The sequence below is a fragment of the Oxyura jamaicensis genome, chromosome Z (genome assembly GCF_011077185.1).
Source record: "Oxyura jamaicensis isolate SHBP4307 breed ruddy duck chromosome Z, BPBGC_Ojam_1.0, whole genome shotgun sequence".
Taxonomy (NCBI): domain Eukaryota; kingdom Metazoa; phylum Chordata; class Aves; order Anseriformes; family Anatidae; genus Oxyura; species Oxyura jamaicensis.
Window position 1 is genome coordinate 26,882,769 of NC_048926.1, and position 24,484 is coordinate 26,907,252.

At 39.8% G+C, this 24,484-nt stretch overlaps 1 protein-coding gene across 6 annotated transcripts in view; it reads right to left on the reverse strand.

Moving 5' to 3' along the window:
• Positions 1 to 24,484, reverse strand: part of ARHGEF28 (Rho guanine nucleotide exchange factor 28) — a 127,695-nt gene that overhangs the window by 36,005 nt on the left and 67,206 nt on the right. For 3 of the 6 annotated variants that reach the window (XM_035310022.1, XM_035310024.1, XM_035310021.1), the window contains 14 exons: positions 17,247 to 17,377; positions 14,995 to 15,296; positions 12,126 to 12,321; positions 10,702 to 10,813; positions 9,050 to 9,130; positions 7,998 to 8,037; positions 7,648 to 7,771; positions 6,120 to 6,252; positions 5,707 to 5,762; positions 4,161 to 4,212; positions 3,569 to 3,716; positions 3,295 to 3,413; positions 1,620 to 1,760; positions 898 to 1,148 (listed from right to left, as the gene is read on the reverse strand). In XM_035310022.1, coding sequence (XP_035165913.1) covers positions 898 to 1,148; positions 1,620 to 1,760; positions 3,295 to 3,413; positions 3,569 to 3,716; positions 4,161 to 4,212; positions 5,707 to 5,762; positions 6,120 to 6,252; positions 7,648 to 7,771; positions 7,998 to 8,037; positions 9,050 to 9,130; positions 10,702 to 10,813; positions 12,126 to 12,321; positions 14,995 to 15,296; positions 17,247 to 17,377 — 1,886 coding nt within the window. Of the gene's footprint in view, positions 1 to 897; positions 1,149 to 1,619; positions 1,761 to 3,294; positions 3,414 to 3,568; positions 3,717 to 4,160; positions 4,213 to 5,706; positions 5,763 to 6,119; positions 6,253 to 7,647; positions 7,772 to 7,997; positions 8,038 to 9,049; positions 9,131 to 10,701; positions 10,814 to 12,125; positions 12,322 to 14,994; positions 15,297 to 17,246; positions 17,378 to 23,227; positions 23,536 to 24,484 lie in introns of those variants that run through there. The other 3 variants (XM_035310025.1, XM_035310026.1, XM_035310023.1) reach the window with 3 other exon arrangements.

The window sequence follows — 24,484 nt, forward strand, 5'->3', positions numbered from 1 at the left end:
ACATCGCAACTAACAAAGAAGTGTATACCAAGGATTAATGTATTCTGTACATATACAGAACCTCTAACTTCTATGCTACTTGTTTCTCAAGTTCTCTGAATGTCACTAACAGGGCCTGTCACCACAGAACAAAAAATGGGCTAGCCATTTTAGGAGCAAGGAGAGGAAAGTAAGCTGTAGAGGGCACAAGCATGACAATCCTGCCAACAATGGCTAGACCAACTAGTGTAACACTGCTTCTTTTGCAAACATAATCCCTTTGAGGCTTGTTTGCATTCATCTGATCTCCCCATCTCTTATAGAACAGATAACAACTGTTCAGCTGCTTTAGTCCATCAGTTTGAGAACTGACTGCCAAAAGGTGAAAAGCTGCGCTCTGCTCATTGCAAGGAACGAAACTGTTGGCAGCAAGCGAGCAGAGTTAGCTAGCAGTACTACAGCTACCATAAGCACGTGACAACCCCTCTTCTAATGAGCAGCAACCTGAGATATACCACACCAGACCACTTTATGAAATGAAGAAATGAAAGAATATTTTGTTTTCCGTTATCAATTATTCACACTTTTGCTTAGGTGTTAACAAAATGAATCCATTGCTACTGTTTGAGCAATCCATGGGAGCAGCTTTCTACCATGAACAGAATCTCAAATTCATCACTTTCTTTGTCACTTGTACCATGTATGTACAAGTTCATCCCCCTGCTTATCAGAGTTACCTGTCAGTAATTATTTTCTCTCATTGCTATTTCATCCTGCAATAACCTGAAGGGGACAGTCTTTGAATTTTATAAGGCAACATTAGCCCTCTTGTCATCCCCCAAAAGGTTTCAAACTCAGTAAATTGTTTAATTTTGGAACCCTGAGTACGTGAAGGATTAACAGAGCTGATGTCTCTACCTGTTGCAGAAGGATGTCTCCAATTCTACTGATTACAAAATTACGGTCACTCCCCTTTTCACATGATTCCTGCCGTCTCTCCCTTATTCTGCAGAAGAATTGCTTGTGGATCTCCAGTAGCTCATCTAAGCAGGGAAATATCCTATCCACTGTGTTGTGGTCCAGCTGTAGTTCTTCTTTCATTCCCTTCCTGAATATTTCAGACATAATGAATAGGGTATGGATGTGATGCACTTCTGTTTGCATCAGCTCTGCAGTATAAAAGAAAACAGCATAGTGTAGTAATCACCTGAACATTTTAGACACCTTCTGTGATATATTATAGCAGTGTTAAAACATATGCTCATAATCAATTTTTCTTTGTGAGCTTAAAACCTAATAGATTATGCCAGTAGGAAGACTTAATATATCTAGCTCTAGTGCAGCTTTCTCAACTGTACCCCACTGACCATGCTAGGATAGCAACTGATTAAACTGGGAACTGGATGAGGTCTCTTCCAACCTCAACCATCCCATGAACAGGGTAGACATGTCTTTGGTAAACAATACACTCCTACATTTCCTTAGCTCTAGAATAAGTCATCATCTGTGACAAAAATGTTCTTTGCGCCTTATTAATCTAAATTGAACTATTCATTCTTCCAGACATAAAATATGTCAGGTTCCCTCTATTTTCTACACCCAATTGTTTCCAAACTTACACAAAGCTTTGATATACTGACCAAAAATGACATCCTGCCTCTTGATGACATCTTTTTCTTGCTTGCTATAGAATGTTGGGTCCACAACAAGACTCCAAGACTCTGCTTCAAACTCTTGTGCATCTGAACTGAGGTCAGTCCACTGAGACGAATCCACATCATCTGTGGAAAAACATATATCTCATATATACCAGCTGTATGAACATTAAGGGACACTCCTTTGCACACACCCATCTATTTGTAGAGTAAAGGGGACGCATCATAGGAATGAACTTTAAACTACTTCTGCAAATGCTGGCAATTGGTTTTATAACAGAAAAGCTTGCCAGATGTCAATAGCATTACTGAAGTGTTGAAATGCAAATGTGACAGCAGGGGAGAACAAACAAAGAAAATCTTATTTTCTCAGATTATTTTATCCTTCTTCACTTGAAGAAACCTTTTAAATTTCATCAATAAAAATAAAATCCAACATTTTCAAAAGTAGCTGTGATGTTGGAGGTCCACTATTCATTTTGAAGATGTCCTGCATGGCATATCCACAGTACCTTTCGTGAACAAATTCTCTTCATCTTTGAATTATAGCCTTACACCTACCTACAGAAAATGCCTATATCTATTCACCTCACGAGGATGTATATCCATTTTAGGAGGGCAGTTTACCTGTGATAAGCTTTGGAATCACAGAATGGCTGAGGTTGGAAGGGACCTCTGAATATCATCAAGTCCAACCCCCCTGCTGAGCAGTATCACCTAGAGCACACTGCACAGACATCCAGACAAGTTTTGAATATCTCCAGAGAAGGAGACTCCACATCCTCTCTGGGCAACCTGTGCCAGTGCTCTGTAACCCTCACAGTAAAGAAGTGCCCTCTCATATTCAGATGGAACCTCTTTTGCTTCAGTTTGTGTCGGTTGCCTCTTGTCCTGTCACTGGGCACAGCTGAAAGGGGACCAGCTCCATCTTCCCAACACCGTCCCCTCAGATATTTATATACATTGATGAGGTCTCCCCTCAGCCTTCTCTTTTCCAGGCTAAACAGGCCCAGTTCACTCAGCCTGTCCTCGTATGACAGGTGCTCCAGTCCTCTCATCATCTTCGTAGCCATCCTCTGAACTCACTCCAGTAGCTCCATGTCCTTCTTGTACGCATGACCCCAGGACTGGACACAATGCTCCAGGTATGGCCTCACCAGTGCTGAGTAAAAGGGAAGATCACTTCCCTCAGCCTGCTGGAAACACTCTTCCAAATGTACCCCAGGATACCATTGGCTTTCTTGGCCACAAGGGCAAGATTGGAGGCTATTGGGGAAACAGGACGTAGGTTTTGCAATGTATGCAATGTATGCTTTTGCAATGTATGCTGACAACAGAAACGATCAGGAGAGTGCAGAAAGAAAGTACACTATTTCTGCAAGGATACCAAATATATTTACCCTATTTTTTTCCAGTGGCAATGCCATGCAAAAATATTCTAAAAGTTATCAAAGAGTTAGTTACCAGGAAGAAAGAAAAAGCTGTATTTTAAGACTATTGTGTCTGATTGTATCACTTTAATGAAGGACCCAGTTTTAACTAGTAAAAATAGGTTGCTTGTCTTTTACTAAGCATCTTCCTATATCAACTAATGATTTTTTTTCTATTTTGCTCTCAGAATATAGGTTATAAAAGGCAACTTTTGTATAATACTTCTCACCTTCCATGACAAATGGATCCATTGAAGAAAAGGTCCCTATTGCCTGTAACATCTCCTCAGAACGTGACTTGGACCTCCAGGTGCTAGTTTCAGAGTCTTGCTCAGGAAATGGCATAGATCTTCTATAGCAAGGGAAAAAAGAAAAAGAAAAGGAAAAAGAAAAAAAAAAAAAAAAAAGAAAGAAAGAAGAAAAAAATATATATTGAATGGTTGCAGTTTTCCCAGAAATGCTGAATGATATATTTAGCACAGAATCTTGGTGGCTATCCTCTACCTTTCAAAACTGGCACTGGGGACACTTTTGGACAATGAGTGGGACTGTTGGAAGGCTTCCCTCCTCCCAGCAGACAGTCTGATAGGCACAGAGGAAGGAGGATGCACTGAGGACAGCACAGGCTGTGGTACATCTCCAAGCAGTGAATCTGTGAAGCAAAGTACAAAATAGCATTTTGACAATGTATAGCATTTATCAATGGCACAGTTAAAACTGTAAAATGCTATCTGGTTTTCTTATAGCCCCATATCAGGTACCAGGTATGTCCTCCCAAATGTGGTACAAGACTGTAATACTCTACCACAGAATATAAAGATAAGTCTCTCAGCAAAGTGGAATAGCTCCAATGTGATTACTATTGATAAGAAAATGTCTAACCATACATGCTCTCACATTACAATCCGAACACAAGAAGACCTAAATATCTATGCATATGGTGAATGACATACTCAAAAGCACAAGACAGAACTATTTCTGATTCCATTCTCTTGAATGATGAAGGAAAGTTTGTGTTGTCATTCCCCTGACTTTTTTGAAGAAGCTTAACTTTGAAGTGCCACGTTTACACATCTTAGCCTACAAAAATACTTACTTGATGTGCCTACTTGGGGCTTGCTTTTGTTATGGTACCTCTCCTGGGATTTCTGAAAAATAATTATTTTTTTAAATAACAGTGAAATCACAGCTGACAGCACACTAATTAGTCAAGTTAGTAATTCACTTCCATGTATCATCACACAAAAAGGCTTCAAGAAAATGATCCTAAATTATGTTCCTAATTTCAACTAGTATCAAATACACCTAAGTTAAAGTAAAACTTTATTTGTACTACAATACAAAACTGAATCTATTTATTCCAGAGTTACTGAGCTACTATAATCTGCTTTTTCTGTATCAGTATTGCCATGAAGGCTGCAAGAAAAGGAGAACATCTTCAGGGCTTTATATTCAAATACGCTTGAAAGACTTGTCGCAGGACACTGCCCGGGGAAGCCTGGGTTGGTGTCAAGAGGCAGAATCAACCCTCCTTCCAAAATGTGCTCTGCAAAACAGGTCATGAAAGACTGTTGTGCTTAGACATGTATTTCACTTGAGGTGGTTCAGTGAATGTTTTCCATATCTCAGTCTTGTTGAGATGAGTCAACAAGAATGGTGGGGAAAGGCCCTTGTCTCCTCTTGACAAATAACCTATCAGTCCCAATAAATAAAATTGCCAGTTCATCTCTCCTAGTGTCCTCTAGTTGGCCAGAAACATGTGCTATAACATGACAGCTATAAACAAAACGAATAAAAATATCTGTTTTACATCCAGTTTAAGCCTTGTTTACCCTGAAGACTCTATATGGAAATATTCTCCCTGCAAGCCACCATGATGCAAAACACAGCTACACCAGAAAGAGACACTCCAGTGATTTGAAAAATGATCTGCCTCACTGTGGCACACTTCTTTGCTAGTCCCATTTTATTCCATAAGGGCAATAACCTTACACATCTATTTTTGAAAGCGACATATTTCTTATGATAACTTCACCATATCTGCATACCTACTTAAAGGGAAGCAGCCCATATATTCTATAGCCCTGATTTTGCCCTGTCTGCAGTGTCAGCTGAACGCTGAGGGTGAGTGCCTAGGCAGGCTGTGGAGTCTCCTCCACGAGAGAGTTTCCAGAGCACATCAGACAAACATCTGCCAAAACTGTTACCTAAAGGTCAGCTTGCCCCAGAGTATTGAGATGGACTAGATCACCTCCTGAAGTCCCCACCATCATGGCTTTCCATTATTACAAACATATAGGACCCCGTTTCTGCAAAAGGGATATCCATGACTTTGGGCAGCCTTTCTTTTTAATCCCTTTGTGTACCCTCCAGGCACATCATTTCCCAACTTACCCTTGCAGTTCTTAAAAAATACAAATAACACTTTAAACTTTTTTTTGACCCTCTTCTAGAAATTCTGGTTCAAGCACAGTGCTTACTCTGTTGCTTACATTAGACATTTTAATGCCCTTGTAATGCTTTGCATATAGACACTAGGTCTTGAAAGGCTGCCTGCACTTTCCGTTTTTTCTTCATTTCATTTCTAAACCCCCTGGAAAGCAAATATTCTTTAAAGAGAACAGTGCGGTGTAGGAAATTACCTTGGTGCAAACAGGAGCACACTCCTTACAGCTCCTATGGACAATCATGTTGCAATCTGAAAGAGAAGGTACAGTTCAAAGCCTGATCCGGAATAGGGTCCTCAGCCTGCAGACGATGTTATTCTGAGGCTTCATCACTTTTCCTCATTCAGATCCCCTTACTAAAGTATCCTTGAGGCTGCTCTGATGCTACAGCCAGAAGGAGTCTCTGCCTGGAGATGGCTGTGGTCCTTTCTGAAGTCGTCATCTGCTGTCCTTACCCCCTTTTCCCCTGCCAATCTCAGCCCATTACATGAAGTAGGTACTTCCAAATCTAGGCAAGGTTTCTCTTTCACATAAAACACTGAACCAGGATCTCCAAAGCAGGTTTCAGATCACTGCAAATTCACACACACAAGCCAGCAACTACTTACAAGAGCATTGCACGGACTCCTTTCCTAGGAGAGCCTTTTCACAGGCCATACATGGCATAACTCCTGAGAAAGTCCCATTTATAAAATTATGTCTGTTCAGTTTCTCTTTATCTTTGGTATCTTTATTTTTTGTCTTCATCCCCAACAGCACAGACAAGAAAAAAAAAAAAGGGCGAGGAGAACATTAGGAAAGAAGATAAAGTGATTCCACCTTAAAAACACTACAGCATTCTCTTAAGAGCAAAAGATTTTAAAACATTCATTCCTTGTCCTGGAAGACTTGTAATGGTATAATATATTATTACATCTGACATTGTTAAAGTTCTAGAATGATGAAGGCAATAATTTCACTGGCAGCTAGGCCCGAAAGTCTTATCACAAGGAAGACTGGCATTTATAAAACTGCAAAAAGGAAAGGGTCAGAAAACAAAATTTAAGAAGTCTTATTGAACAAATATATATATATATATATATGTTTGTTTGTTTGTTTGTTTGCATCTGCTTGTGGAGTACAGGCAAACTTGTGCCTATGCAGTTAAAGCTGCATTCACATAATCTTAGGCATACTGTCTTCAAATATTAAATGACATTGGAAATAACGTATTTTCAATAAGCATTAATGGATTTAATAATTTTTTTACTATTTTTACAGTACTTCTGTTGGTGTGAGCATACATTCCTCTGAGCACTTCTGGTAGTCATCCTTTAGGAGAGCACACAGAAACACACTCGTATGGCTGCTGGACTGGACATGTATTCACAGCCAGCTCCGCCTCATGGGAAGATCTCATCCCAGCAGCAGTTTACTAACCGTCTTCATGCCCACATATGTTAGGATATCCTGGGGCACAGCAGTGTGCCTTAGAAAGCCTGCAAAACTGCTGAAACATCCCATAGGCTAAATTCACCTCTCCATCTTTTAACGGCTGCCATTCATCTACATTTCAGGTGTCTCAAAATTAAACTACAAACACTGTCATCTACCTTTCATAACATGTATGTTTGACCAAACAGGCCTTGAATCTGCAACTTTTTAATGCTAAGCAGCATTTACTCATACAAGAAGTACCATTAACTTCAAATAAAGGAAATTCAACTGATTAAGTGCCCAAGTAGAAGCTACAGACTTGAGCACTTATTGAGAATGATTACAAGAACAGGAATATATCTTTTAATTTTATTTAACAGAGAAAATTATTTATTAAAGGTAATTCAGACATTTCAACTTTGGCTAAACAGTAAAATGAAATTATTGATAACATTAAAAAATGGCACCGGCACCAGCTGATGTTGTTCAGCTAAAGCTGTTGTTTAAAAGGAAAGCTGTTTTTCTCATACGAAGGCCTTTTGAGGGTATTCTGCATATATTTTAAAATTATAAGATAAAGACTGATATTTCTTCCTATTACATGTTTTTTGCCATAAAGAATAAGCTATGTCTACATAAAAATTTAGATTCTCACCTACAATTAATTTAATCACAGTGACATAATTATAGATAATAATATAGACATAAATCTCAAATTACCTTGGACTTATTCCGCGTGCTAGTCATTCTGTTCATCAGAAAGCTGAAAGTCCGACTCACTTTACATTTTTCAGACTCCACTTTTGAAGGTACAATATACTTATCCCATTCCCCCTCCTGAATCCTAGAAACACAGACCGGGAAAAACAACTCATCCCAGTGGGAAACAGAGCAGAACCTGGTTGGGGGTTGCTTCATCTAACATTTACAGCTACACCGTTTAATTCTGGTTTTAGTTCTCGTTATTACAAACGCTTTATTTTTTTTCCCCACTCGGCTCCCTAGGTGGCAGCACGCTTGCACAGACCCGCTGCCGGCGCCTGGGGACCCGTGCCCGACGAGCACCCTACCTTTTCTCCCGGGAGTGCTCGGGCAGGCTGTACGCTCGCTCTGCAAGACAGAAGCAGGTAACCAACACTCAGGCTGGGAGGGCACCGCGCTCACGGGAAACACGCGAGCTCCACCGGGCCGTAAGCTTGTCACTAAGCGCTTGCAATGTCATTTTAAAATTAGGGAAGCAAAAACAAATAGGTACATTAGAAGCGGCTTTTTCTAGGGTAACAACACTGCTGACTGGGCTGCGGTTAGCTGGTGGAACCTGATAGAACTGAGATAGACAGGTATCAGCAAATGCCAGCCTCTACAGTCTTAAGAAAAAATAAAAATTATATGTTTTTTCTTAACAACCCAGCCTTGAATGATTCATACTCCATTTTGCTTTTTAGCGGATCTGTCATATCTTCATGATATTCTCCTAACACTCACAGTTGCCTGTTTAATGCAGCTTTATCTAGAACACTGTTTACAATTTTTTTTTTTTTTTTTTTTTTTTTTTTTTTTTTTTTTTCCTACAGAGGGACAGTACTAGCCTACTAGCCTATGTTCTGCACAGACCATGTGTAACTTTTTACAAGTTTATACCCTGGAAAGAGTGGAGAGGTCTCAAGGAGACACTTTTTAACTAACTATCTAGAAAACATAAATAAATAAATAAGGTAAGCTGGGTTGTTTTGATAAATTAGAATTTCCTCTACTATTTCCATATTAGAAGTAATTTAGTTTTGCAGAGATTACTTGAAAAGTATCAGAAAGATACTTAAACACCTAACTTGAAGCTTGAAGCATGAAACACCTAACCTGAAGCATCAGACTGTGCCTTGTTTAAGGTTAGAAACTGAAATGCACTCCACTGAATCCATGTGTCATCAGAAAAACATGTAGTTCAGGTTAGCGAGAGCCAGAGTGCTTATCAGAGAAGCAGCGAGACCAAAACAGCATCTCAGTTAGCTGCCAAACAAAACCTGTGCAACAGGATGCTTTCTGAAGACATGAAGGCCATGTGCCCAAGGAAGGTGAAGCCTCATGCAAAACAGCACCGTGGGGTCGTTGTTGTGGTACTTACTACAGGGGTGGAGCAGAGACACTGACTTAGAGAGTGAAAGAGCCTGAAGGAGGGATCGACCACTGTACGCGAGCACACCATCTACAGAGCAGGGACAAATCCTTTACTGTTACAGCCTGGTAATACCTTCTTGAATGAAAACAGGCAGCTGTTTTAAACCTGAGCATATCAAAAAGCTTCCCTCAGAAATGGATGGAGATTTCCCACTTTTTCCTCATACTTGGTGTGAGAAAGATGAGACTTGCCATCACGCATTCCTCTATTTGGCTTACACCTCATTGCCATGTACAGGGTCAGCCGTGCCTCCCTCTGGCACAGCCAAGCCCTGAGTAAGATGCCTCATGAGCTGAAGGGGCAGGTTTTCAGCAGGCAGACACCCGAATGGACCTAGACACTTGTAGCCTGCAGAGGCCAGAATGAGTTAGCCCTCTCATCTGTGGCCCCTGCTCCCAGCAGCTGGTGAGTGCAGAGCACACTACATTTGCAGTGTGGACTGCACAACGGCTTGCTTCCAAAGGAGAAGGAGAAGGTTTCCAGCAACACAGGGAAATGCCTAGCACTGACGGTCCTAGGGGGGAGGAGGAGAGGATGGACAGGATGTGGGCTCAAGCCTGGATCAGGTTGGAGCAGGTAATGGTGTCTGGATGAAACTTAATGTTCTGTGACACCTTTGGCAACAAGGTCAAAGGAAATTGGTTTTAACTATAAGCACACATATTACAAGGCTTTGCTTATCAGCCATCCTCTGCTTCTGTGACATACTTTACTTATTTCCTTCTGCCTTGCATTTTCAAAGACTTTTCACTAACCTGTAGGATACTAATGGTTGCAAACACATAGGCAGCATGACAAAATGCAGCACAGCTACATGCTGCAGCACACAATACTCATTTCAAGGGGGCATGAAATCTTACTCAGAATAAAGCATGTTAGAAACAGTTTGTAAGAAATTACAGGTTAAGCAGAAAAGTCATTTTTGACAACACCAGAATAGAATGTGATGTTCTTACAGAATTTTTCTGTGGGAAAACACCTGTCCACTCATAAATCTGACAGCTCGATCTGATCAGAAACAGGCTGAGCCCTCAGCCTGAACAGCATGCAGATGCCATATGCATGAATCCCCACCAAGACACCTCCAACTTTGCTTGAAGGAGAGGGTGGGTTCTGATTATGGAAAAGACCACAAAACCACCAATTTTAGAGATTCCCCAGGACCTAAGGGAAACTGGGGCCACTCACTCTCTCTGACTCTGCTTCTGCATCATCCTTAGCCTTCTTTCAAGCTCTACTGGGCACAGAGCAGGAGGTTAGGGTAAGGCTCTTTGGAAAAGAAGATTACTGTCTGCATTTACCTTTTCTGACTAATGCTCTCACTGTTCTGGTTCACATGTCCTCCTAAGAATCAGCTGCTATATTGGGGGATGGCATAAGGGGGATGGTACATGGGAGATAAGCAAGGGAAGATGGTACAGGAACCTGAGGGCAGCCAAACCCTTCTTTCACAGGCACTGGTGAGGTCTCTGTGTGCATGGACCTTGTGCACACAGGTAACAAGGGAACACAATGGGCCTGAGTAAAGACATCAGCACTGGGTCTGAAGCAGGCAATCATGGGTACAGATGAAAAGCAAGAACAAAGATGGTGCTGACCTTCATTTGAGTCACCAACTGTGAAGTCCCGAGGAATGCAAGGTCTTCTTAATACTCCTTTTGGTGAGGAGCAGGAATAGGAGCGTGACCGAATTCCAGAAAGTGAGCATTCCTACAAGAAATTGCAGCAAATGAGAACCTGTATCGGCTTGAAATTTGCCAGCAATGGAACCAAAATAAATCAGTAGCAAAATTTCTAAGAGAAACAGTTGACTGCACATATATATTTACTTGGCTTCATTAAAGTTTTAAATTCAAGTACAGGTCTTGTCTACTTTGAATTCTTAAGAGAGCCTGCCATACTTCTGACATAAGAAATTACCGTATATTTCAAGAAATGTTTTTTGGGTGCAGGTTAGACTAAGAGGAAGCTTACGTTTTTCTCCAGTTTGGTGGCAAGCACCATCCAGCCAGTGTTGTGCACCATTACATCTATCTGATGACCAAGTTATGTTTTTTTCCTATGGGAACCACTAATTCTTTGTGGTTTAATACCACAAGAACATTTCATATATTTCACCTAACACCCTGTACTGGTAATTAGTGATAAGTCTTGAAAGAAAACAGTTAGCCTTTTTCTCCTTCCGTATTTTTTTTTTTGATTGTGCTCAAAAAGACATTCTGATCCCCAAATATGTCAATGATATGGCTTGAAAGGAACCCCCTCTGATTTTTGATACATCATTTAAATTTCAAGAGAGGCTACTCCTAAACTGCTTATACTGCTTTTTAAAAGTCTCCCTAACAGAATTCAGTGCTCTTGCTGGAGTTTTTTTCTCCCTTCATGTAATTATTTACTGAAGGTCAGATAAAACTATAGTTTCATAAGTAGCCTGCCTAATAAAATATAAAGAATCCCTATGAATATAAAGTAACTCTGTATATGTGTCAGAAATTGACAGAAATGGCACCAGGGTCTAACGAAAACAAACGTAGCCAGAATGCTTTAGGAAACCATAACCTGGAGGAGAGATCTGCACTGGTCATTGTACAAAACCCAGCTGACTCTCCATGAGTCCAGCAATTGTTTTAAGGTAGGCAGCAGACTGGATTTATTCTTCACAAAGCTGTTACCCTTTCACATAACTACAGCTGGTTAAACATTTTCTAACTCAATATATTTTGGTTGGAAAATGCTTATTCACTGAACCTGATCTATTTCCTCTGAAACAGCTCTGATAAATGATGCTTTTCCAAAGCTGAAGGCAGTCTCTGGTGGCCCCTTCCCTGGGCTGCTGACAAGCCTGGCCACAACCATGGAGCTCCTGCTCCACACCCCTGTCCATGCTGCTCTCTGGAGAGACCAGCAGCCATGACTTCCACCTAGGAAGTGATTTTTCACTTTCAGATTCCAGGAGTTCCTGATACGTTTTCAGTGACTAACTTAAAAGAACGACAATCCACATCAATACAGTATCAGATACCTTGGGCTGCAGACTGGTAGATAAGGAAAGCGATTCTGCCCGGCTGATGTTAAAATCACTGCTCATCTCAGAAGAGTCCAATCCATCTCTGCTGCAGGCCTTCACATCTGAAGGGCCAAGGAGAGGGGAGGAAACGTGGGGTCCGTCCGAAACACCTTCATTTCCATTGTTTACTTCAAGGTCATCAAGACTTGAACTGAAGCAGACAACAAAGTCTTTAAGTCTCATGGATTTTATGAGTCAGTCTCAACCTTAATGCCATAAAGCAAGGATACATCTGCATACTCTGATAAATGACAACCCAAGTCACTCTTGAGTGGCCTCTGATGTTTCCAGTCACCTAGTCACTCTGCACAGGACAAGTACCTGCCTATCTACATAAACAATAAAGAGAACTGAAACAACTAGCTCAGATCTCAGTAGGAAGATATATAGACACAGCGATTTTTCTGTGTGCATGTGTGCACATGTGTATTTATGTAAACGATACCGTGTGGCTACTCACATAAGTCTTTTCTACACCTGTGAATTGATGGAGGATGGAAGAGAAAACAGAGATCTGAAGGAGGGTCTGAAATAGTTTATGAGATTAATTTCAAAATATATACATTTAAAAACATATGTAGGAGGTGAAGCACTGGAATAGCTTGCTCAGAGAAGCTGTGGATGCCCCATCCTTGGAAGTGTTTGAGCGCAGGTCAGACAGGACTTTGGGCAACTTACTCTAGTGGAAGGTGTCCCTGCCTATGTCAGGAAGTTGAACTAGACAGTCTTTAAGGTCCCTTCCAACCCAAACTCTTCTGTGATTCTATAAACATATTGAAAAATCTCTGGCTAAATCAATATATCAAGCATCTAGATAATCTGTACAGAACAGGACAATAAGACGTCTCAACAGCATCAGGCTGCGAGGGGTCTCCCACTTCGGGTCACATTGGCTGCACATGTGTGTTCATGGTCTCTTCATCTACTGGAAAGACCGGTTGACTGCTTGCAATAACATTCCAGCCTTACAACATAAAACTTTAAGTTATGTGAGGTATTTCTAAATAGCCAGAGTTTCTACCAGAAATATTAGCACAATAACTCCTTCCCACACCACTACAATTCACTTTGCCAAAGGAGGAATCTATCAATACTGTCCAAAATTACTTCCTTATTACATTTCTGAAGACCGTCTTTCACAACGTTTCCAAGTGATATCGTATGTGACTTCCCAGAAATGTCATTCAACCACATCATCAGTTACTGTCATGTTTTAAAACTGGAAAAGCAATACATGTCTGTGTCAATAGGCAAGCAGTGCATGTCTTACTAGATGTATCTTACCCAGGAAATTTTTCTGGCATAAAAAGATGTTTTAAAGATCTACCAATTAACTTGCCACATCACCTCATATCCTTCAAGGAAGGTGCCACTGAAATTACATACTGATTTTCTCATTTTATGTATAATATTTGAATCACATTGTGGATACATCAAGGTCAATCACATCTCTCTGAAAATTCATGTAAGCTCTTAAAGCTCATATATAGCTACCTGACCTCAGTCTTAAAAAGTTAGGAATAACTAAGCAAGTATAGGAGAAAAAATGTTTATGGCAAAAAGGCAGAAGAAGATTATTTACGGTAGTCTGCATTTTATCCCCATAGCTAATAAACGAAAAGGTCTGAGAAAGATCAACTTTTAGTCTAATATTTGATGCCTTATCTGTGGCAAAACATTCCTCCCAGTGGGATTTTATGTAAGGAAAGCAAGACTATGACAGAGAAAATGTTATTCATCACTTTGAATCGTATTGATCAACAATGATGGATAGCCTCTACTGCTTCCTTTCCAAGTGTTTTTACATAGACTTGGTGCCCTAGTTCCAGTTAGTCCAAACACTTCTGAAAAGTGGAATAAAAATTCTAATTTACTTCTGTATAAGGAGTGGACTTCAGGTCTCTTCTACCTAGAGAAGCAATACAGTATTTTTGTTGTTGTTGTTGTTTTGTTGGTTGGTTTTTGTTTGTTTATTTTTGGTTGGTTGCTTGCTTGCTTGATTGATTTTTGTTTGTTTTTTTTTTTTTTTTTTTTGTTTTGTTTTGTTTTGTTTTTTTGGTTTGGTTTGCTTTTCCCCAGGGTATTAACCAATTGCTAAAAACAAAAATTAACATTTCTTCTTCAAAGCCCTCTCTGCATTCCTGAAGCTAGTCAGTTCCCAGCATAACCTAAAGCCATTTGAGAGAGAGTCCTCAGAGAACTGGCTCTGCTGGCCTCATGCTTTTTGTCTCAGCACAAGAGCAGAGAAGTCTGAACCTATCAGAAACATGAACTGTACTGTGTAATATGTATTTTGAAGTAAAAAAGTATATGAATTCATTAATATGTTGTTCCTTCCATACGTCAGTGCCAAGAAAGAAAAGACTCCTACAGAATTCAATGGATTTTGAACTCTTCCCTTAAGGACAAGTAGTCAATCTATTCCCAAATAACGACAAGAAGTGAGAAAAACTAAGACTGAAATTGCAATTTCTGACAAAAACACCAAAGAAAAAAATCAGGGAAAAAAGGTTTCTTTTTTTTTTTTTTTTTTTTTTTTGTATATTACATACAAGAAAAAAGGTTAAAAACATATAAAATTTGCATTAAAAGTTAATGTACTTAGAAGACACCTTTTCTTTGTAAATAAAATAAAGGTAAATAAAAGTCTTCATAACTACTGTATAAAAACAGATCATTAAGACAATTTAAATATCAGTTAATGAAAACAGTTATTTTACCCTGCTAAAAATATTTATTACTTCAGATTCTGCCTCATCTTTTTAAATAAAAGGTTATTGTAAACAATCCTTACTCTGGCCATAATATTGAGTCAATTCCATACCTTCTTTTTTTCATGTCAGCATAAAGTTGACCTCGCTCCTTAATAAATCCATGGGTCTTGAATGGAATGTAGGAATCCGGCCCGTACGGATCAGAAGATACAACAGTATGCCTTAAACCTACATTTTCTCTGTTTTTTACTGACATTTGATTTCTCTCATTGGGATCACATCTATATGGGTCATTCTCCTCCAGAGATGGAGATGAAGAGCTCTTTGCCATTGACGATGAGTTGGTGGAATTCAAATATGTTTCACTGCTGACACCATCTCCATGAATGTAGCTCACCTTTGAATCCTCAACCTGCAGAGAAAAAGCAAATGCTGATAAAATGTAGTAACAAGATATATTGTCTAGGAAAAAGGACCAGATTAGTTTGCCATTCTATGGTTATTTCATTTTTTTTCTCTGTTACTTTTTGTAGCACGTGAATTTATAGCTCACATGAATTGAAGACAGATTATATAGCTAAGAAGTTCTAGACCTTGTGCTACTAATTTGCATGAGAGTAGTAATGCATTGATAATAATTGATAGGAACAAGAAATCTTGAAGTCAGTCAAAAAAATATGCATAATACTTTAGTGTGGGGAACATATGGAAGAAAATTCAAACTGCAATTTAATTTGGAAAAATCAGCCTATACATTATGCACTGTTTTTATTTTTTTCATACTGGTTCCCTAACCTTTGAGATAAAAATGCATGACCTGAAACTGAGGTGCTCCACACAAGGATGAGAAAGGAATCTATTTTTTGTCATTAAGCAGTTGCAAGCATGAGGCATCCCTTCTCTGGCACAAAACCAAGAATGCAGCTAGAAATTATTTTCTCAGGAACAGGGATCAGGATTTAGACCCTGGTTCCAAATGATTAATTCTTTATGAAACTAAGGTTGAAATTTCCTGTCAAATCTACATAAGATATTCAGTACAGTTTATTGTCAGTCTTTTAGTTAGACACCACTGCTGTCTAGGTAGATGCAGAATAATAATGAAAAGCCACTGAAGACAACCTCCAGAAAGCACCTATATAAGCAAGAAGAAATGAAGGAGTGGAAGTGTTTCCAAAGTCATGTTTTTTCAGATGATTGACTACCTTCTCTCCAGCCCCACTTGAGATGTGTTAGCCCGTTCATAACAATGTTTCTCATCATAAGAGTTAGAAAGAACTGCTGACGTTTTTACAGCAGTCCATATTTGCAAACAAAGGTAATTCTCTTGCACTGTGCAGATGAGATGCATAAATGAAGAATTATTCTCCCAGATTTTACAGCTGCTCCTCCCTCCAAAGTTATCACTGTGCAGACAGTGTTTCCACTCCACACAACCACAGAGTAGGTCAGTGGTGCTGGCTGAGCAGCACTTAAAGGAGAATTTTGCCCCAGTCAGCAGTTTAATGAAGTTAACATGGCTACATGTTGAGCTGTGAAAGGGTAGTAATCCAAACTGAAGGTCCCACCAGCAATATACTCTGGTAACATCTGCATTTCGGTACCTCTGTCCTTACCACCACAACATTGTTAAAATCAAGGATTCATTGCTACACATAAAAAGTACCCTGCTATTTACTCACTCCTAGGTCATTATTTCATACATCTCTCAGTAACCTTAGGTGCATTTTGAACATACTGACATCTGACAGAAACTTCTTCCTCAGCAGTCATACAAAACTAGTACTACTGTGTATGCAGTGCTTGAAGCATTTCAGGAGTGGGAAGAAGGAGAGAGAGAGAGAGAGGGAGAGGGAGAGGGAGAGGGAGAGGGAGAGGGAGAGGGAGGAAGGCACAAAGGCATGAAGAAAAAAAAGAGAGAGAGAGAAAAAGCAAGAGAAAGAAATCACACTTGCAAAATCTCAGCCTTTTTCCAACATTACAATCTTGTCATTTCTTATTCCTATATTCAAACTTTCACCTGAGGGAAAGCCCACAGTACATTACGAACAAATAGATCGCTTCAGCCTTCACCAAAACACAGCTGCATGCCGCCCAAATTCTGCAGCTGTTCAACTACACACAATGACTAAGGTTGGATTAGTCCCTCTTCCCCAGATTATGATACAAAAGTGTGATTGTGAGGAGGTATTTCAGGTGCAACGCACTGATCTAAAATACAGTTTGGTCTGGACACTCCCTAACCTCCAGTGCTGCTAATAAATTGATAAGAAATGTGAATACTAATCCAGGAGCTCTGCACCAACTCTAAGACACTGACATCAGCTTTTCACTTTTGCATGAAGTTCAAACATAAACTTACTTGGTCTACTACCATGCAGTTTGCATATACTTCATCTCTTCCATTCAACATGGCAGAAAGTCTGGCTGCAGCAAAGAAAGTAGGTGGAGTTTTGAGCTTCTTAAGAACATCAAAGGTAGAATGTCTCTGCTCTGGAAAAAAGAAATTGTGGAAAATAGGCAATTATTTCTCAAGCCATTTTCTTTTTTATTTAGTGTCATAAAAATGGAGACATTTAACTATTAAGCACCAAATCTTAAGATTACTATTTGAGAAATGTTTGCATGGCCTCTCAAACATCTGCCAGTTGCTTAATTGCCCAACACTTCGTGTATGTTTCTAGAAACCTATAGTCAATAAAACTAGAAAAGATACCACAAAATGATTCATAAAAAGTAAGTGTTCCTGCAGCTTGGCTAGGAAAACCTTCAATTTTCCTACCACGCTAGAACTTTGTACAGTCTGTGGCTGCAGAAGTATAACCACAGTAAACAGGACAAGATGTATGGGCTGGGATGAAATATGTAGGATTCTGGCTTATATGTGAAATATCTAACATCAGATGTAGCATACGAACAGAATACCATTCATTTGCAGCCAAATAATGACTTTGACAAAGCATTCTGTCTGCTGGGAGCAACGTAATCTTAAACCAGTGAAGTAAACTACTGTTCTTGAAACAAACAGCAACAAAATTGTAAGAGAGATTTAAACAAAATACTACTGATAGAGTCTTTAGAGGGTGACAGAAATCAATTAAGGTTTGATCTGTGAACACAATGTTTGGGATGAAGTCTGCCATCTGATCTGCTTTTGCTACTGAAATGATAAACAATCAGTTTCAACAGCAATCAATCATTAACAGAATTTCAGGATTTATATTTCTATAGGGTGTTCGTGACTGCAGATATTACTGAAAGCTGTGTGTGCTGACTCTGTGTTTCAGAGTTATGAGCAGCAGAAAGCGTAACCAAGTGCTACAGAAACAGCCACTGTCCTATAGGCATAGTTCTCTTGAAGCTGCTTTTGAGTTTGAAGAGCATGCACCAATCTAGCACCTGAGCTGGTCATCAAGGCCTCATAGTATCTTCTGATTGTAAAAGGGGCAAAGTTTCACAAAGTGGGAACCAGTCCAGTTCTAGAGAGTGTGAAAACAGGTATATAAGATATATTTCTAGAATAATGGTTCTGCTTCCGGAAGATGTCATGCCATCAGATTGCAAAAAGAGTTACAAAACGCTGGATTAGAAACTATGCTTGACAAGATCTGGGACAGTTGTTCCTTAAAAAAAAAAAAAAAAAAAAAAAAAAAAGTCCTGGACAATGGCCAAAAATGCAATGCTACACCACAGCTTTTATTTAATTTTAAGATCGTATCTCATAAAGCACATGAACAGTAAGCTCTATACTTAGAGAAAACTGGAAATTCCCATTTAGAAATGGCACACTATGAACTATCTTGTTTCTAGTCCTGGCAGGCCTTGTGGGATCTCATACCATTAAAAACATCCTTATACCTCTCATTTTGCTTCTTCCCTCCTCTACAGTTTTTAACATGATTTTAGTGACTGCCATCTTGAGACTTGCTAAAGCTACAAACCATTTCCTTATGTCTGCCAAAATCCTGAAGTCTTTGTTTATAAATAGTGTAAACGATTGTTTTCTACAGCAATTCATCAGACTTTGGCAGCTAAAATCATAAGGAAATGTGATTTGGCAAAACAGGCAGTGCTTTCTTGTGGTGAGCAAAGTTTTCCAAGTGCTGATCTTTCACCAACAACCATTGAAGAAAAACATATCAAGCTCTACATTGCCTCTTGTGCATCCACTGCTTCCACTGCCTCCCCCAGGTATGAGCCTGGTGGGTACAGCTGGAAGGGTGGCATTTGGCTTCTCTGCACAGCTGAAGGAGGTTCAGTTATATACCCCCAGCCAGTCTGCTGTTAAGCATGCCTCTAAATATTCACCAGAGTTTTAAGTGAAAAGATGAAAGAAAGCAGGGCATTTTGGGCTTTGTGATGCAGCATGATTCCACTGAACCTCCTTACCCACTTCCCCCTCCGATTTCAAACATACATGAAGTGATGACCACATTGCACTAACTGTGTTAACCAGAAAAGCATTTCAAGACTTTGCTGAATGCAAGGGAGAGCATTTTTAATTACACATTGACTGTGCTAGTAACTTATTTCTACTGGAAAGGCCAGCTTAGTTTATAAGGGGACAAAACCATAGCAAATGTACACATGACGCACTGAATTCCTGGAGCCCCACTAATTGTCTCCAGCCTGCATAATGAACAGTTATGAGTCATCATCAGTCTTACAGAGACCATCAATACCTTTCACCGGTTTAAAATGACAGCAGGTAATAATAGTCCACTGCACTTAGTGACGATGTTAAAGCCCAGAAAGGCCTTTTTTTGTTGTTGTTTGAAAGGTTAGGAGTATCAACGACATGTATTTTCAAGCACAGTATCTCAGAAATATCCCCCATCCTACCTAGTCAAAGGTGTTATTCCCATTGCAGATGCAAATGCCAGTATGGTGTATGAAGAGACAGGTAAGCCTGGCATCTCTTTTGACAATAAAGGTGTCTCAAAGAGTTCTCACTCTGAAAGGTGCTGGTAATGGGCTTCAGGATGCTTATTAAGGAAAACAGGACCCAAATATGACATAGAAGAATAGACCCAGCCCTCTGCTACTGAAACAACCCATCAAGCAGACCTCACCAAGCTGATCCTCCTCCTCAGAGCTGGAGAGTGGCCACCGAAAAGGAATAAAATAAAGGCATGCCTCCCTTTAACAGAGAGTGTGGATCTCTGCCATCTGCCTGATAAACAGACAAGAAAGTTGTATGCCTTGTTTAGATGTAGGTGAACAAAAGCCACAGTGCTGGGAAGGATAATCTCCAAACATGGATAAAATAAAAGATGTGGAACACCAAATAATTAGGCACAAGTTCTCTACATTTTCTGTTATGTCATGTTGTCATCAAAGTTATTCAGCAAAAGCTGCACATTTTAACAGGCACAAACGCTTGTGAAAATAACTTTAGAAAACACATGATCATCATAGCAGTAATTTAAAACATGCTTAATACTGGCATAAGAAGATGTATAGCCTTGAATGACCTGTTTTGGAAAATTGTCCAAACCAGTATTATGACCACAGTCATAATACTGACTTTTACCACAAAAATCAAAACTTAAATTTTCTGAGAAGGCACATAGCAAAAGGGAAGTGAAGTACATCAGTGTGACCAAGCTGAGAGCCAGAAAATAAATTACAAATTCCCTTCTCTAGATACAACGAATAGTTTTCAGACAGCTCATCACATTTACCCCCCGCAGTCCAAATAGGGGTTAATGTGTAACTGGAAGTAAGAGAGGTATGAAGTCAGAGCAGAAATGCAGACAACTAAATGCATGGGTCATGCAGGACTATGGAAATGTTCCTCTAAATCCAGGGGTGGTCACCTGAATTTCACAGAAGTCCACAAATTCCTGACAAGGCAATATGCATATTTGAAGATGTGGACTGTATAATTACTTTCAACATGGTATCTTCATTCCTAGCCTGAGGAGTCTTGGTGCTTCATTCAGACAATGCAACCACTCCTGGGAGTAAAATTAAACAAGTACATAAGAACAACACTACACTGTGCATAAAGTGAGGTAGGCTTTGAGGTGCTGTTGTCACAAACCTGAACATGACATTTAAGTGTCCTGCATCTGTGGAGCAGAAACTAAAGCACTGTGTTTCCCATATACATTGCGGAGACAACCAGGCAGCTGTATGCTAGAAATCTTATCCAGGATGTTCCAGAGATGATGCTACAGTAGCCACTAAGAAACACAGATGTTAAAGGCACTTTTTAATCATCACCTTTGATCTTTGTCACCTAAACCTGGACGAGAAGAGAGTGACCTCATCTACTGTGGGATTCACAGCCCTGACCACCCTTTCTGAAGCAGGTACCATAGCTGTTTGCAGTAAATCAATGAGTATAAAGGCAAAAATAAGTGGGTAATTCATTTTGTACAACATCAAAATGCAAAAACTACATTTCCAAAATGGAGTATGCTTAGTTTCTTAGTGTGCTCTGTCCTGTGAAGACTGAGAGGTCTCCAAGCAGGGCCAAATGCTGAACTTGGGGTGAGAAACTTAAACTTTGAAAACACTGATGTATATGATGCAAAGTAGTGTTCAGGAATTTCAGCTTTGAAATTTCCCACCAGAAGTGTGCAGAGCTTCACTACCTCCTGGGAAGAGAAACTCCAGACCATGAAACCAACAATGGGCTTGGGACAGAAGGGAGGAAGCTGACATTTATTGTCCAGATCAGCCGAAGCACCCAACACAGGTACATAACTCTTCATGACTTTTGGGGCGGGGAGGAAGAATCCCACTCTGCCTCCAGCCAGCTCTCAGGGTCTCTTGTTCACTGAGACCCAAACTCCTACGTGATGGAAATGCAGCTGCGAGGCACCATGTCCACACCTGGCCATGTGAAAACATGTCACCCTCTGCTTGGAAAGGAAGCCACCAACAGAGCCGTCCCGGAGCAAAGTGGAGAACAGCTCATCCCCTCACAGAGGTGTTTCTCCCACCTCACATGCAGCCAGAATTTCAACACCCCAGACACCATTTGGAATTTATCACTGAAACACACAGGTGCACCTGGAGCATCTTCTTGCTCCAGCAACACGGCATAGCCAATCACCTGTGCACACAAGCCACGTGTTGGTATACAATTAAAAGGGACAGGAAGCAAGACACAATACTGTAACATGAAAACATCAGGAGTCTATACAATGCTATGTAACAGGTAAAATATCTAAGAATAATAATGCTGTCCCAAGGTAAAATAAAGAACAATCAAAATGCCACAGGTGAATAGCTACAACATATACAGATAAATCAAGTACTCCTGAGAGACACAGACTGCGCACCACACAGTTTGCAGTCCTTTTCATCTTCTTTACAGATTGTGTACACATCCATACACATTACAAAAACTCCTCTGCACTTGGCAAATAATGGATCTCCCCACGAATAAAGAGTTCATAAATTGCTGTGTATGTTAAAAAGTGTATTCTGCACACGTTTTTTGCTCTAAAAGTTAAGGTCAAAGTCTGAGCCTGTGTAAACAACATGATTCGCCTCGCTCACTGACTTTAATGACACTGATGGATCTTGCTTCTCTTATTTGTTCTTTTCCCTTTCTGAAACAAAACAAGCAATTTTATGAAAGGAAATATAAATTACATTTTTTTCCATTCAGTGTCTTCTTTTCTTTGCTTCTAAATGCAGGAAAAATATCTTTCCTCGTTAAGGCTTTTAATGATAATTCTTCCTAACATAAATTTGCTGCCCATTGCCTTTCAATCTCCTTAAAACTCCCTTTATCATACTGACAATTTATAATGCGTCCCTCCCAGAGGCTTCTCCACATAGACAGACAACATCTAACTGCACCAGGATCTCTGCAGAGAATGACTGACCCTGCCATCTCTTTCTTTTACAGAAAGCAAAAGAGTTCCCTCTTCATTCTGATAAGATTTCTGCACATAATTTAAAAGGTTCTATTGTTAGCTGTTGAGACATATTTGAGTTAGAAAATTCCCCTTAAGTGAAAACAACTGTAGCTAGCAGAACTTTCTGTAGCTGCAGCAGTGCTGTTCTGCAAGCTCCCAGGGCACCAGAACTGCTTAGTGAGAGCAACACATATAGCCTGAAGAAAAGAAGTCCTGAGAGAGTAAAGAAATAAAAACAATTTTAAAGAACAGTACATAATTTGGAGAAAACACATTTTTTTTCTCAACAATTTCCAATAACGTTATTTACAAAAGCATAACCAGCAGTGAGGTAGATTTTCGATGAAAAGGAAGAAAATCTAGCTCATCACAGCTGTCGATAGCCACCTGCACACAACCAGACAATTAAAAAAAGGTAGAGCTAGTAAGGAAGAGTCATTTAAGAGAAGACAGCTTTTTCTACCTTGTTTGGACGCCCTTCTTCGAATCCGCATTTTAGGTAGGGAAGGCCAAGAGTAATTAAAAGGTGAATCAGAGTCTGAGTCCATTTTTTTGCTCAATAAGCAGAGAGCAGATTCTGAAAGTTGCACTTTGTTGTTCTCAATTGCAAGTCAAGTCTAAGAGTGATGTAAAATAAAGGAATGGACAAAGAAGGATCAAATTGCCCACTAAACACAGGGGAGGGAAAAGCTGTAAATGTTTGCTCTCTTCAGGCGTCCAGGCATGTAGACAGATCAGGCTGCAAATATTAAGGCAGAAACAAGGAGGTTAAAGTATGAGAGCTTCGAGTGGAGCTGTTGCATCGTGGTCCAGAGCTATTTGAAAGGTCATTGTGTGCCAATGAATCATTAACTCACCTTTCCATTTTGATGTAAATGAAAACAATAGGAGCTGAGTAACGAATGAGAAAATATGTCTCAGAAGTAAACAAACCAGTGCAAGGTTTTTCAAAGCTTTGTTTCCACGTTAAAACTAGGATTTACAAGAACTCTCAAACTGAGGACAAGCAAAATGCTGGAAGCAAAGAAGCAAAAGATTAACAGTAAACTAAGAAAACTAGTCTATCTGCTGGACCCTTTATTACTGCAAAGCAATGCCTCCCCTGTCAGTGTTTATGACTTTGGCAGACCTTGGGATGTTGCATCTGGAAAGCAGAGATAACTCACTCAAAAGCCTGTCGTTCCCATCTTTCTAGCTCAAATGAGTGTAAAGCTTAAGTGTTATATAGAAAGATTACAATGTCATTAGAGGAGCTCTCTTTCCAATAATATTTAGTCTGAATAGTGTTTTCTCCTTCACACAGTCACCAAGTGAGACAGTGAATCATAAGGATTTTGTAGAGCTGGCACCTTTACAGCACTAGTCTAACCTCATAGCAATGCACAATACAGCTAGTGACTGATTTACAACAAATCCTCCATTCTTATACAGTCTCCCTGAACAACTCGCAGGCAATTAGTATTCAGTAGGAACTCATTATCCCTTCCCCCAACATCTTTACACTACACAAACTACATTTTTTAAACAGACTCGAATGTGGCTATACAAGAGCTAATACAAAAATAACATGTCCACTGTTTCTTAACCAGCTCCGCCAAACGTTTCTTTTAGTTACCCCACAATGCATGCGTTTTTGTGTTCCACATAAAGGAGGAGAGGGAATGTGGATCAGCTTAAATGTCAGTTTTTGGAAGATGATGACATTTGAGCTTGTTAACAT